General features: G+C 37.3%; 1 protein-coding gene across 2 annotated transcripts in view; it reads right to left on the bottom strand.

Annotated features, from left to right (window-relative positions):
• Nucleotides 1–15,153, bottom strand: part of MRPS9 (mitochondrial ribosomal protein S9) — a 34,852-nt gene extending 19,699 nt beyond the window's left edge. The window contains exons 1-2 of one of the 2 annotated variants that reach the window (XM_026707457.2): nucleotides 14,903–15,153; nucleotides 6,632–6,814 (exon numbers count right to left, since the gene is read on the bottom strand). In XM_026707457.2, coding sequence (XP_026563242.1) covers nucleotides 6,632–6,814; nucleotides 14,903–14,992 — 273 coding nt within the window. In that variant the 5' untranslated portion in view covers nucleotides 14,993–15,153. Of the gene's footprint in view, nucleotides 1–6,631; nucleotides 6,815–14,702; nucleotides 14,845–14,902 lie in introns of those variants that run through there. The other variant, XM_087938501.1, reaches the window with a different exon arrangement.
• Between the last annotated feature and the right edge of the window lie 1,314 nt (nucleotides 15,154–16,467).

Genomic DNA, 16,467 nt, shown 5'->3' with positions numbered 1-16,467 from the left:
AAAAATTATCTACAGTGATAAGAAATAGACTCAAGCAAGCAGTTAATATTTTCTTTTCTGAAGAACTGTGTTGCATTATAATTATATTAACTCAAGGATATTTCTTATCAATAGTATTTTCTGTGGACACAGACTAGTTTGTCAGCACTGTCAGCCTACTTAATATGTGTGGAGTGTATAAAGATCTCACCTATTACTTTATTAATATCTTATTGGCATTCCAAACAGGGATTCTGAGAACTCAGCAGCAAACAAAAAGGATTAGCTTGATTTTATAGAAGGGTATTTTGATTCTCTTAGTGGCTTGATGAATTCCCATTTGTTAGTCAATGGGGATATTGTACATACACAAAATAGGTGAACATCCATTTGTGAACAAATGGGGATTAATTATAATGACAATAGAAAAACCCATAGCGAGCCAACGGATATTAAACACCACATAAAGCAACATGTCAAAAGAATATATTATGGAATATTGGGACCAACTGTGTATACATAAGTAGTCTTCTCTATATTTGCTTCTGTTTGATGATTCAAATAATCTCAGCTATGAAAGCAAAAACTCCTGACTGCAACATTGCTATATTTAAAGCAGAATAGCCCAATATCTGCATATATGCTAAAGACATAGAAAACAAGCCTAAGGCAATGACCAATACATCATTAATTAAGATTTTTTGCAGGTCATGTCACTTTTTACTACAATGTCCCTATCAGGGAATGATCACCTTGCTCATTTCCTGAAAATTAAAGTTCAATGATTAAAATGGATATCTATTAAGCAAATATCACTTGGCTGAGAGCTTCCAAAAATCTCCTGTTAGACTCACAATAGGGAAGTTGGTTGGCAAGCTCTGACTTTAAATAATAATTTTGTGATATTGCAAAAGGCTCTTTTTTATCTAATCTAACAGCACTTGAGATAGCTGCATAGAAAATTTACCCACAGAAAAATGTCTGATTCTGCCACAGTCAATTGACCATAAGTGAAATAATAGTACAGTGGCAGTTTAAGAACTCTTATTACAGCCCAGCCAACTTTATAATTGTGCTACTATTATGATAAGGGCAGTACATTTTGTAATGAAAATTTCAGCAACTTCTTGTGCACATATTTATTTAAAATCTTTATTTTTTCTTTACTTGCCATGGAGCTCAAACCATAATTTCATAAGTAATTCCAGCTTTGTCCATTCTCACAGTACCTCATCAACTTCAAACCAGTATTCATTTTTTTAAAAAAAATACCATACTATCTTAGTCCAAATAAAGTAACTCCTTCATCTCAAGTTCAAAATAAAAGCTAGCAATGGATGCATAGTTGGATTAAACGACTGAGAGAAAAGGAAATGATAAAGTAAGAGTTCATATATTTAAAACCAATACTGTATTATATATACCAGTAATGAAATATTCATTCTGGCCCATCTATTAAGAGAAATATACACTGAGACCATAACTGTTTCTAAAGTAAATTCTGTTGTAATTTGACAGTTCAAAGGGATTTCACAGAAAATTAGCATAAGCAGGAATTGTAAGTAATAGGAGGAAAAAACAGATACTTCGTTTCAAAATGATTATATATAATTCCTATTCAAACACAAACTATTCTGTATCAGACAATATAGTTTAGATGAGCTTTATAACTTTTATTTTATCAAGCATGGTATTTTTATGCCAAAAATTACCAAATTACCTTCCTGATTATACTAGAACATTTATGCATTTGAAATATTATGTTTGTGTTGCACTAGGAATTATTAAATGCATTATTTTACTATCATACACAATCTTGTGAAGATAACATTAATATTTTCAAAAGATAACATTAAAAGTGTTTTTTAAAACATACCAACATTTTATAGTATTCTGAAATCTAGGTATTAAAATTAGGCCACAGTTTTTCCAATGCTCTCAAAATTAACTATAGCAATAAAAAATACTGCTTTATCACTAGTAATGCAATACAAAGACACTTTCAACATAAATAACAATTCCTGAATTCTATTCCTTTTGGAAAAATGTTATCTTGCCATTAAAAAAAGAGAAAAAACATACTTTCTTTACTATTTGAAGCAAGCATTTGTTAATGAAGTAGTTTCTTAAAACTTTTTTTTACACTGGCCAGTCTTTCTCTAATAATCAAGAAGTCTGATCTTCCCCTAACCCAATAAGGTCTTTCACAATCTCACAGTAATTCAGTATCCAAGTGATGGCAGCACATAGCCAAGCTTGGCTGGTTTTGAAAAGCTACATAAAGTTAGATCTAGTTAATATTTTGATTGGAGACCACCCTCAAGAAATCCCAGGACTACAGATTAGATTACCAAAATGAAAAAAACATCCTGAAATAAGACCACAAACCATTTTTATATTGTTGCCAAGAAAGCTATATGGGCACACTTATAATATCATCAGAAACAATGCTCAATGCTTATGAAATATTGTGAAAAATGGTAGATCAAATGGAATGAGCAAAACAAATAAAAAGTTGTATGAAATTGTATATAATTCTGCAATATTTAATCAAGCATTATTTCCCTTAAAACTTAAGTTTCAGCTTTCTTTTTATTTGCTTAATGTTAAAGGATTTGACTGTTTAAAAATAATTCTTTATTTCTTATGTTAAAAGTTAAATCATAAAATAAAAAAAGATTATGTTCTCAAGTCAGGAAAAAGCACTAGGTCAGGACTGCAATCTCTATTAATTAGGTATCCCAGCTGGGCAGCGGGTATGCAGCTGTTAACTTGATCAATGACTTACCTAAATGTCATCTCTACTGATTCGCTTATAAATTACTAGCAAGTGAGACTAATGTACAGGTGCTAATTTATTTAAACTGTTCTCTAGATTTCTACATAGCTTTATAAACTGCATCTGGCACCTAATGTTAGCTGTCAGTTGTACTTAGACATGCCTGTCCTAACGACTCTGTTCATTAGAAATGAGCACAAATTATGAAATATTGTGAAAAATGATACATCAAATGGAATGGGCAAAGCGAATCAATTAGAGAAACTTCATACTGCATATTCACACATAGGAGAATAAAACATCCTGATTTCAGAGCACGGTCTATAATACCAATTAAAAAGCAATTGGTAAGCTTCTGTACAGTTATATATCAATTTACTGGGCTTTTCCCCCCTAAGACTCATGGTGTAATTTATAGCTTAGCTTTTTTATTTCTAAAAAATTAAGCCTCTAGTAAAGTACTGTTCTGAGCAAAAACAACCTGTGAAAGCAATGACAATGCTGTCAACATATTTCTTTGTAGGACTTGCTTCAAAACATGTATCCAAAATGCCAGAAAGAAAAGAACCATAGGATGTCTACTTTGGAAATGCACTGCATGCACTGATTAACAGTAGACAACAGGAGATGCCTAAGAGCACTAATCAGAAGGAATTATTGCCATTCCAAGTGTAAACCCCGATAATTCTGCCCATAGTATTAAGAGGCTTTTATATTTTGTAATAGAAATTTAATTATGTATAGCAGGCACTGTTACACAATCTAAGTAGTTACAACACCTGATATTATAAGAGCAAATTGAACATTCATTATATACACTATGCTAAGTAACAGCACCGCAAAAAAACCCAAAACAAAACAGAAACTGCCTTGTTGCAAAGCTGAAACATACTCTTTCGAAGTTTTTGCAAATAACTCTTAGAAGGGTATGATTTGGCAGAACCTAACTAGGAAATTTTAGTTCTTTCAGGTTTTGACACAAAATATAATCCAGGGAGGTCATAGACAGAGAGAAAGCCCAGTACAACTCTTTCTTCCATGTATTAATTGACCATTAATGTTCCCAGAGTCTTCATTTCCCTATGCCACTACTGGTGTGCTTAGTTTTTGCCCACTGTCCTCGTGAAAGACTTCTACCTGGAACATGCATGCTTTGGTCTGTCTCCCTACAAAACATACATGTTTCAATCTGTATATGGACTAGAAGCAGTTATAAATAAGTACAAACTTATTCAATAATATATTACTCTTTCTTGACATCTTTTATGAGTTCATTTAAAATTAGACAAGTAAGATTTTCAAAATATGCATCCCTTTTCTTGAAGAAACAATGATATCCTAGAAGAGTTGTGGTAAATTCTGCTATGACTTAATTACTGGATTTTACTCCTGTTTCCCCACTTCTGGGAGCCATTTGCTTTTGTCTAGATTTGAAATGATTTTCCTGCTCAAAGATGCTGCCTTCTTGTCTATTAAAATGGTCATATTTTCCTTCATTTCTTATTTGGGAGCAAACAGTGCTGTCATATGAATACTGGTAAGCCAATATATAAAAAAGCAGTTGGATGGGAAGGCAGTACTTGCAACCAATGTGGGCAACCACACATATTCCATTTTTCCATACTTCACATTCCTTTAGATGCTTCTTCATTGATCACATTGAAGACTTCAGTTAATCAATAATGGAGAAAACAACTGGGAGATGGATATTTATTGTCATTATACTGCATAAACCAGGGGTCCCCAAACTTGGCAACTTTAAGACTTGTGGACTTCAACTCCCAGAATTCCTCAGCCAGCTATGCTTAAAGTTGCCAAGTTTGGAGACAAACATTAACTGGTTGTTTTGTTTTTAAAATCTCCTTCTCCTTGCTAGGTCCCTAATTTCTAGGCTAAATCAATATTCATTAACACAATCGGTTAAGAAACTGGTCAAAGTGCCAATAATTTCCTTTCAGCATTTCTATTCAAATGCTATATAAAAAGCAGATATTAAGGACTTGGGTGACTTAGAAGCAGAAAAGTTTCTGTAAGAGAAACACAAGAATTGGAGTATGGATGCTTAAATTGAAAAATGAGCCAGAAAAACATGTTTTAAATTTTATTTTCTAAATATTTTTATTTTATTTTTGATAAAATAACATTTCAGTCCTGTTTTGATTTTGCTAATTCCATCAGTCAATTCATTATTTGTAATCACTAAATTATGCTAACAAAACTCCTAGGAATTTTCTTCACATGAAAGCTTGATTTTGACTTCCCCTTCCTCTTCTCACAAACCTTGAAATAAATCTGAATAACTGTTCATGCCTACTGAATGTCCAGGCTTGCTTTATCCTTCTTCTTCTGATCACAACTTCCATCTTATTATTCCTTTCTTCTCTGGAAGTACTGTGAAGTTGAAAGCATAAACTCTGGAACTGTATTTTAACTATGAAAAACTGAGCTTTGTGAAAAATAAATAATAAAAATCAGGAATATATTATGTATTTCTGACTGCTGTGGTACATGTTGCTTTTGATTCAAGAGAAAATTAGAGCTCCTGAAACATTCCAAACATGCCCAACAAAATGTTTGTTACCCTTAGTAAATTAAACAACATGTATATATTCAAGCCTAAATAATTGGCTACTCATTATAAGAGTTTAAATGGTACATGGCCCTGTAAGCATATGCTCAGTACAGTCACTCAGAGAACAATGGAATCCTATATAAAAATGGCTTCATGCTGGTGTACTTAGCAGAAAGGTCAAAATTTGAGCCACACTGCTAACAAACTGTAAAATGATCTGAGTAGAAAACCTCTCCTTTTGTTCAAATCCCATAAGAGAATTCAGTTTCAGATATTAGAATTGTACACCTTCTACCAAACAAATGCATGAATTTTTCATCCATCCTTTAAAAATACACCAACAGGAGAATTAAAAGACATAATTAAAAAAACAGAAGTAAAATATAAGAATTGCCTTGCTAAAAAAAAAAAGAATACCAGCATAGTATTCAATTTTTCAATAGTAATCAGATCAGTTAGATCAGTGCTAAGAGACAGGGTACAATGATAATATTTCTTCCTTATTTGTCCCACCATTACTTCTTTAGAAGTATGTGGAAGTTTAATTGTCATTAAACCAATCGACTTCTGCCATAGTCTGATGCTCAACTACAAAAATCATTAAAAAAGGAATGAGGAAGAATTAGGTTAGAAGAGAAGTACTGTTAGATTTGGTAGTTTTATTTAAAATTTCTACGAAATGTTATAAAACAGATAATCTAGCACAAGTAATAAAATAAATAAATTTACAAGCTTTTGGCTCACTACCCAATACTTAATGAAACAAGAAATTAAACAGAAACTGAAGTCTAATTTTAGACGTATTTGCTCAAAAATAAATTCCCATGGATCAACCTCTAAAGCAGGGTGTAATAGCTGCTGCCCAAATCATTGGTCTTAGGAAAAGGTCACTTAAGTTGCTGTTATAGTATCATACATGAAATCCACCGCCCAGCATAAATATACCTACCAGGTCAAATTATAGATAAATGCTTCAAAATGCTATATAAAGCCCAACAGTGGTTCTTAACGAACTCAGATCAAGGGGATTATCCATTAGTAGTTTTAAAAAGAACCTGCTGTGCTTTAGCAAGATGGAGTATAGAGTTCTACCCTGTGAAGCCTGACCTTGCACAGTAGTAGGGGTAGAATCTCTATTCAAAGCCATCGCTGTAATGTTTTCTATGTACAGTAGTATTCTCTGGTATGCTGACAATTCGATTAAAATTCACAGAGAGCTGAGGGACTCATGCTGAAGCAAAGAGCTTTCAATTCTGAAGCTCTGCAGTAAATTACTTCTCCAACTGCGCAACCATACTTACATCAATATCCTCTTGGGCAAAACTTTCTGGATCTTCTCCCATCATGTTAGCTAAATGTCTCTTTCCTATGTTGAACTCTTCAATCTGTTTTTTAATAAAAGATTCTGTATATTGTTTAGGTCTTGGAGGAGCACTACTTTTCTTCTGCGACGCTGAAGTGGTAATGCAGATTAACCTTGCCATCTAAGAAGGAAAAGCACAAGGAAGCTTTTAAAAACAGAAGCATTCATTAATGTCTGAAGATACATGGTACCACAATTGTGCTGAAGTTAAACAAGCCTTGGCTTCGTTAGTACCTGGATGAGACTGTCTGAGTCTTTATGTATCACTCTGATTTGATGATGAAACAAAGAGTATAATAAATACATTGTACACACACACATGCACCTCACCTACATATAAGAAAAATATGTTACAGTTCAACTACAAGCAGCCATTGTGGAGCAAAGGATCACAAGTAATATTTTGGATGGTTGAGGGAGATAAAGTTTTGAAGAGATTTTTTTTTAAAGCTTCTTGTCTCTTTTAAGCTACATGTTTTGTATATTATCTTTTATCTGAAAATCAGATAACTTCATGTTACCATATTTAGATTGCAAAAATCTAGTTGTTACATGGCCTAAAAGAGATGCAGAAAACCTTTGCTTATTATTGCCATTTAATAGTTATCCAGATTTTTGCAACCTAAACTAATTTACATTTTTTTCTCCTGTCACTGTGGACATAGGAACTTTCAACAACCACAAAACAGGTTTTAGAAGCCTTACATTGTCCACCCGAGGTCTAGACCAAAGAAATTTTACTTTAATTGACTTGGGAAGCTTGTAAATCAAATAAATATCCAAATCCACATGTGAACAATGCTTTTACTGTGTTAATAATAAACAAAATATCACAAAGTATATGTGGGGCAAAATTCATCTTACAAAGATTTTCTGTTAATAAGTATTAATTACACGGAGTGTTGCAAAATCAGCGCACAAATTTAAAAAACACTCCAGTGACTGGCTTATAAGGACTTGCCCAAGACAAAAATGAATAACCTTTTTTCTCCATGCTTGGTTCCTTGTTATTCCATATAATAAAGATTAAAACAATAGCATTTTGAATTAATTTAACATCATTAACCAGGCCAGACTCCATTGGAATCGCGTAGCCAATAAATCTGAACAAACAAGCAAATGGGCAAATATATCTGGAAGGCCAGCATGAAGAGTTATTTTTTTTAAAAAAGTGCTGCATAACACGTAAATAAAAATTAGCTTTGTTGAAAAAAAAACTTGTAATCTAGCAACACTTCCTTTGCTTGTTGTCAGCTTTAAACACTTACACATAGTATGTGTCCTGTAACAAATCCTCATTAAGAAATTCATCTGAAAAGTTTTTCTAAAGTTAAACTGCACAAATCTGTGTATGATTCAACAAATCTTCATATAAAATAATCCAATTCATATTATTCATATGAAAATATGTATTTCAATATTAAATATTAATTATTCATGGACTTGAAATTGTAGGGGTACTAGTACTACTAGTAGTAAATTTTACTACTTTTAATAGCAACCTTCTAACCCGAGCATACTACAAGCAAGTATGGTAGCAAGATTAATGATTGATTGAAAAATATCTGGCATCTGCCCTGTAAATGAGTTCTCATTAAGGGCTATTCTTTCCTAATAAACTTTGTGTTTGGAACAGATGTCACAGTGAAGCAAGTTACCATTTATGTTTGCCTGCCTCAAACACTAAGGCACAACTCATTTATGTGGTCCTACTGAAAATAACTAATAATCAGGCAAAGTGTACCTGTGAAAGTTTGATACAGTAAGTATGTACAGAGAAAGGAAGACTGTTGTGTGCACTGCTTCTAGTACACAGAAGCCTATGGGAAGGGCAATAAGGGCTTTACTTAAGATTTTATTGCTGCTAAAAATCAAGATACTCAGGATGCCAAATGTCACCTCAACAGCTCAATCTATCACATAGGTAGCAATGGACTTAAAGCAGTTCTTGCACTGAAACTGCATTTCTTCTGAATTCTGGTATTTCTTTTGAAAGAAGTTTAAAGGCAAACAATTTGTAAAATACAAGTAGTAATAGTAATAAATACTTGATGCAAGAATGGTTTGTATCACTTTAAAAAATTGTTGTTCTGCAGACATTTTGGAACCCAACATTTTTAGTGTTGGGCATCAGTTACTTTAGCTATACTAAAGCACCTAGACATAGGGTCTAAGTCAAGGAAACAGTAGAACTGGTGTCAGAAGTCGCTAATTATTCTTTACAACTTCAGATGAGGACTTTTGAGCATCTTTTTCTACTACTTACCATCTAGACCTAGACAGGCCATTTAAAAATCCCGATTCAGAAGCCGAACAATTTATTCCGTCCCTCTTAAAACCCTAGTGCATCATAGCAAGTACACTTCCTGCTCAAAACAATGATTCTCAAAGGCAGTTATCTTCCAGCTTTTGTGGAAGATGGCAAGATATGGCTAGACAGATTTGTTTTTCTTTTACCAAGATAATCAGTGGGTAAGACAACTGTAATTTCAATCAAGCACTCTGCCAAAAGAACAGAAGAAGCACTGGCAAAGCAGTAATGGCTCAAGCTTGGCAAAGAGCCAACTTCATGTACTTCTTTATTTGTCCTGTGTTCATATTAACAAAGCTTCTCAGCAGTCTAATTATTCTATAAACAGATTATTGAAGTTGTCTCCATGGAAAGAAATAAGTGAAGAAAACCCCCAGAAATTGGAGAATGCAGTTTGGCTGCTATATCCAATAGACCAAGCTAAATAATTTAGAAAATATGCCCATTCAGCTCATACTTTCTGAATAGTACTGGACACATATCCATTTTATTTCTCGGCTCTGCAGAATTTTAAATATATATTTTCCAATATATCATTTTAGGGAAACAGATGAGAGAAACTGATTTTAGATCCAGAAGAATTGGGATTATGCTTCATCCTAAAATTACATTAGGGACACTTTACAAATGTATTGCTTAGTGGTGGAAATTTTGATCCCACTTAGCATTATTGACAATTATTTGTACTACATCAGGGGTCTCCAACCACTGGGCCCCGGACCGTTACTGGTCCGTGGAACATTTTCTACCGGGCCGCCGGTTTGCTGGGCACCGCCATCTTGTTTTGATGAGAAAGTGCTTCCGGTGAGCTTTTCTGGTTGGAAAGCGGCATTTGGGTCCTGAAGGAATCCTCACGCCTTAGTTTCATGGAAGGGGGGGCGGCTTCGAACAAAACTAAGGCGCGAGGATTCTTTCAGCACCCAAGGCAAGGCGAGCCGAGCGACCGTCCTGAAGCTGTCCTGAAGCCCATCGACAAAGGTACAAAGGAGGAGTTGAAGGTGGTGGGGAGAAGCGGGGGACGGCTGGCTGGCCGGTCGCTCGGCTCACCTTGCCATGCGTGCTGATGCCGGTACCGGGCCGCAGGTCATTTTGTGATGCCGGTACCGGGCCGTGGCACAAAAAAGGTTGCGGGCCACTGTACTACATGACATTCCTTGTTAGTCAATATAGAGGCCATGTACATATAAAAGAAAGGTAAAAATAAAGGTTTCCCTTGTCCAGTCGTATCTGACTCTAATACACACTGTTCCTCTCTGTTTCTTAACAGAGGGAGCCAGTGTTGTCCAAAGACACTTTCACAATCTGTCGCCGGCATGACTATATACCGAAGTACATGGAAAGCTGCTACCTTCCCACCGAAGTGGTACCTATTTATCTACTTGCATTAGTGTGCTTTAAACTGCTAGGTTGGTGGAGCTGGGGCAAGAAATTCTGTCATGCAGTACTCCAATCTCAAACTGCCAATCTCTCTCAATACACATAGAGTCTTAACCGTGGCTACATCACTTTCCAAAGATACAATATGTCCTCAAAATTTCACCTCTTTTTTTAATCATAAGCCCATAGCTAAGGCACTGCTTTAAATGTTCCATGATGAGTTATTTCTCATGTTATGTCAGCATAAGACTTCCCATGCTGTTAAGCTAGTGCACATGGAGGAGGTGGACATGGTTGGGGAAAGCCATCTGTTCAGATCCTATTGGTTCTGCAGGTCTGCTGTGAGATGACCCCCTTCTATAGGGTTGATGGTTTGCAGTACTGTTTTACTTGTGAAGGAGACCAGATTCCCAGTTGCTGCAGATACTTTCTTTGTATGTTATGTGCATGTTCCATAAAGATAACTTAACTGATTGATACAAAAGGGCTTGCTGTTTCTGAATGGTGCAACTTAAAACAATTGAAACAGATATTGCACTTCATGACTTTTGCTCTAGAACATGGGTGTCCAAGTTGCATCATGTGATGTTTCTCAATGTACTTCCCCTTTGCAGAGCTGGGGTGGGCAGGGCCTATGCGTGACGCATCTGGCCCACGGGCTGTCAGCAGGCTGTCCCCTTCTCTAGAATAAGATTTCCATTAGGCCCCTGATATATAAGGTGGTAGTACAGGGAACCTTCTGTATGTGTTGGGGATACAGCAGGGGTCCCCCATCCCGATCCACGCAAATAAGCAAAGCCCCATCTGCAGGATGCAGGCAGCCCATGAATAATGACTACTTTGGTCCACGTAAAATCCTCTATTCATGGAATTGGTCCCTGGTGCTCAAAAGGTTGGGGCCGCTGGGAAAGTGCAGGGAGCCCCTTTGCTCTGGCAGCAAAGGAGACCAGAACCATGGCATGCACAGCTACTTTATTCACTGTATTTTGAAAAGAAGGATGAACTATCCATCTACAATTTACAACAATATCATCTTCTCAATTTCCAGCATTTCAACACTACTTATCTAGTGCCTTCACTCAAGTGCACAAATCCAAATGACAGCAAAGCAAAACATAAAAGCATTCTAAGTCTTGGCTGTTGAAATGACGACTTCTGTATAGACCAATAAGCATTTTGCAAAAAGTGTTTGGATGCAACTGATAGCAGCCCACAGCTCAACCCTATTTCCCAAATGTCTGAAGACTCCAAATACACCTAAGTAGCAGCTAAAGCAGCCATATCTGAAATCAGAGTGACCCCATAAGATTGCCATCATGAGGAACCAACCTTTGCTGCCATCTAATGGTCAGAGGGCTAAGGGCAATAGGCCCTTGGGAAAAGAAGACAGAAGAGAATGCTGAGGACTGCCTTGATCACATATTCAGGGGCAGCAACTGGTGGCAGTTTTTCCCATGTTTGGCATTTCTGACTTGGGCTTTCTGTGGGTTCACAGAATTTAACAGAAAACCTGGCGCAAAATTTCACTTCAGACTTTTATTTAAACAGCATCTAGTATTATTGCTTTGCAAGATTATATCTGTATTAGGTGCCTGCCATGACATAATATGGACTGCAAAGCAATAAAGGTTCAATAACAGGTTCAATAAAGGTCGAATAACAGACCCTTGGTTGCGCAGTGATTAGACTGAGTACTGCAGGCTACTTCTGCTGCAGCCAGCTGCCTGCAATTTGGCAGACTGAATCTCACCAGGTTCAAGGTTGACTCAGCCTTCCATCCTTCCGAGGTCAGTAAAATAAGGACCCAAATTGTTGGGGGCAATAGGGCTGACTCTATAAAACGCTTAGAGGGGTGTAAAGCACTATAAAGTGATATATAAGTCTAAGTGCTATTGCTATTCAAGGATAAAAGCTTCATAGAGATCTACTATAGATAAGCTGTTATGAAAAAAATCCTGGACTATGAATCAAATGCAAAACTATATTTACAATAAGCTCACGATTCCAATTCTTCTTTCTTCTATGCAAAAGGTGTTAATGGACTAGAAATTATCCTCTTTTAAGTGAGAGTTGTTCTAATTGTCTGACAACAGACAACTCTGATTTCAGATTTTTTTTATGAAAACTGTCTCTTACATTAGTTTGTGCAAGTTTTCCTCTTTTTGAAAATAATTATATTAAATATATTTATAAATATAAATATATTGAAATTTAAATTAAACCATTTCGTCTTGTTCTTCAGAATATCCTGATGGTATACTTTTTGTCTGCTAAGTATGTCTGGACCGTGTTCTTGTCCTTTTTTCTTTTATATAAATTACTTGTATATCAGTAACATCTTTTTTATAAACTTTCACCCTGACACCCTATATTTTCCTACCATTGGTTCCTACTTGTTATAATTCTGAATGTACTGTATTATCTATTTTTTAAATTCAATACAAATTTGATTATATTCAACATTTCCTTAGCATCAAGACCTGTAGCACTGCAAGGTCACTTTTCTCCAATATTCCTGCTACTTCCACTTTCTCAACTTAATCTTCTGTACTGATTACTATTGCAAAGAATAGCCGAACCTGTTTGTACCTTCCTCCATTCCTTAAATCAGGAATACGTCTTAGAAGAACATACTTGGTACGATTTTTCTCCCTATAATTTTCATCACTACGTTTTCATGCATCCTTGAAAGATCTAAAATTTGTTTTTGGTAGTTTCTCACTCATCTTCTCTTTAATTGAGCAGGCAATGGTAGACGCTACAGTAACATTGTTTTTATTTGCTCCTTCACTTATTTAAATCTAATAGTCTCCACAACATTGCCAAATTCATGTATTTGGATTTCTGAACAGGAATTAAATATTTTTAACTTATTGCAAAAATTCCCCCTTTCTACTGCTACTGTTCCTTTTGAACAAAAGCACGTGCTGGCTGAGGAATTCTGGGAGTTGAAGTCCACAAGTCATAAAGTTGCCAAGGTTGGAGATCCCTGAACTAAACTATTATTTGCATAACCAGGAGACAGGCTGTAACTCATGCTTATGATTGCAGGTTGAGACATAAAGTCAAGTTTTCAAGGCCATACAAAAGGCCAGCAGGGATGGGATAGTCTAATCTCAGATGAGAATGATGTTCCAAATGTTTTCAAAAAGGCTCTCCTTCTGGGCCCACCAGCCAACAAATACCTGGAGCATGCCTTTCTGCCAGATCAGGTTGGATGCATAGGGATGGTCCTGTAAATAAACTGGTCCTATGTATGTCATGATGGACTTTATAGGTAACAACCAGCATTTTGAATTGCACAATAGAAGCCAATGCAGCTTTTGCAGCAGTGATGACACATGTGCCAAGAAACTGGCACCCGTAACCGCTTAGGCCTTTTCAGCCACCCATTTCGGTCACCTGCTTTTCTGCCCCTAAGCAAAAGTCTTCAGGTTTTTCTTAATCTATAATAATAATATAATAATCTATATATATATATGTGAAAAAAACCACTCGTGTATCATCACAAAATCTCCACAATCGTTAAGCCTACAAACTTGAAATTTGGCACGTATGTCCCTCTTGGCTTCTAGGTGCTCACTAAGAAAGGATTTTTTGAAATGACCATCAGATCATTAGTATTTCATATATTATTATTATGATCTGATGCTAATGAATTCTACTCCCCCTTCCCCACCTGAAATCTGTTCCAAATGCAAAACACAAGCAGAGGAGTTTCTATTTCAGTTTTAGTTTCACAGCACCAAGCAGCTTTAGTACAGAACAGTTGAGCTAAGCCACGCCCAGGCTCCTTGCTGTCTTCTTCTTACTCACACATCAAATACTGTTTCCCTTTCCAAACAGCCCTCACCTCTCACACACACTGACAGGATGCTAGCCAGATGAATACCAATGGATGCTGGTAGGCAGAGGCAGAATTTCCTCTCCTTATTTTTCTCCCCAAAAAGCGAAGCCCAACAGTGAAGCACGGGTATTGAGCTGGTGCCTTATATTTTCAACTCTACCGATTTTTTGTTTTTGTTTTTTAAAAAAACATACACATAGACATAGCACAGAAATCTTGCAAGGATGCATCAGTCGCGTTCATCTTCTGCAAAGTACGTCGTAACTTTCTTATCACCCCTTTGCAAGCTTATCTGTTTTGAACTTTGACATTGCAGGTAAGACACCCGGGATCCCCAGATGCGACATTTCTGTCTACAAATGATGGTCCTAAAACCGACACACACACACACACACACACACACACACGCAGACATTAAATGATTCCGATACTTCAGAAGGACTGCCATCTGCGCATGCGGACAGCCATATTCACCGCGATTTGCCCCAGGAAAGCGGAGGCTCGGAGTTAAGTCCCTTGCCGCCCCGAGGTCAGCCATTTGGGGTGCGAGTGGGGACTGAAGTCAAAGCAGCCCCAGAGCTCAGGCATTGTTGCGGCTACGTGGGACAAACGGCGCTCTACGCCGCCTTCGCTTCTATTGCACGCGACGGCTTAGCCCCGCCCCCGGACCTTACCTTCGACCCCACGGGCAGCTTTCTCGTTTTGACCGCCGTGCTCCAGCTGCGGCCCCCCGCCAACACGCGCCCAACCGCCGCGGTTGCCATGCAAACGAAGGAGTGGGGGGGGGGAGAAAGAAAGAGGGAGAAGAAAGCGCCTCCCCGCTTCCCTTTGCTGCGTGCAGCCTTCCAAGCGCACGCGCAGTGCCAAAGACGCTTGATTCGCGGGCGGGGAGCGAGGAAGTGCGGAAGGACAGAGAGGACAAGCCAATCACGTGACGCACCTGTTACGTCACGCCTTGGCTTGGGTCTTCGCGCGCTCTTTAAAAGGAAAGAATTCTTGTTCTAGCTTTGTGCGTGCAACGTTTGTGTCACGGTGGGCTCAATTCAAGAGGCTGCGCAAGAAAAAAAAACCATAATGCTCCCTTCTTTCCTTTTAGGGTCTTTTCCTTGGTGTTTCGCTATTTATTTTTTTAAATTGATTAGGAGTTGTATTTCAATGAAGATCCATTTCATCCTGGGAAACCTCTTTTTGAACTATTACCATCTGGCAGACAGTACAGAATAGTAAAAACAAGGACAAATAGGCTGAAAAACAGCTTCTATCCCAGGGCAGTAGCTCTTTTCAATTTTGCTGTATAGTGCAGTATTGGTGTGGGGTCGGGGTTTCCAGTTCAGTGGGTGAAGGATGTGTGTTTGTGTTTATTTTCATGGTCATGGTCAAGAGTTCGTTGGAGGTGCAATGACAATAAAGTCAAGTCAAGTTGCAGGGTTTCTTTGCAAAAACCTCTGACCTTAGCTGATGTATCTCTCCTGTGTGGAGGTTCATGGAGGATGTTGGAAGAAATATCCTTCTGGGTTCAGTTCCAAGTGGGGAAAAAGACACTGGAAACATGGAGGCTGTTTGGAAGGTGGTTTAATGGTGGACAGCAAGACCACATGGCTTGAAGCTCCAAAGAAGGATGATCACATTGGTTGTCAGACTCCCATGGGGGCCATGCAGGGGCAACGCAGAGTCCTGAGTTCCAGGCTTGGTTGAGCCTTGCTGGATGATGATGCACTGAAAAGGGCTTTCGGCAATTGCTATAGCTTTACCAGGAGATCTTTGTTATGTAAAGTATTCTGGACCAGGCCTTAATGGCCCACCCATTAACAAAGGTGGGGGTGAGCTTCTGCTTCTGAGGTGAGTTTCTGCTCCTGAGTTTCTACTCTTTTTAGGGGAAATATTCTGCCTTTTAAATATTTCCTAGGATATTTCAATTTTCTAGGAGAGGGGTGGGTGCTAACTTTCTACAAGGATTAGAATAATTTTGCAACATCTATTTTTTTAAACTCGGGCTTTTGGTTAATTTTGTTGTTTTATTAAACTCACATCCCAGACATGAACTGTTTCAACTCCTTCCCTCAAAATGACACTATAGAAGAACACCAGAAGAACTAGACACAAGAAAAGTTTTTTCCCGAAAGCCATCACTGCTAAAAAATTCGCTCAACCCTGCCCAACTATTACAAAGTCTGCACTACTATTACTATTAATCTTCTCATCACTCCTTATCATCCATCCCCTCCCAGTTGTGATTGTA

Source organism: Pseudonaja textilis, chromosome 8, assembly GCF_049901715.1.
Source record: "Pseudonaja textilis isolate UNSWEBS1 chromosome 8, rPseTex1.2, whole genome shotgun sequence".
NCBI lineage: Eukaryota > Metazoa > Chordata > Lepidosauria > Squamata > Elapidae > Pseudonaja > Pseudonaja textilis.
Note: the sequence above shows the minus strand (reverse complement) of the source record. Positions and strands in the feature narration are given on the sequence as shown.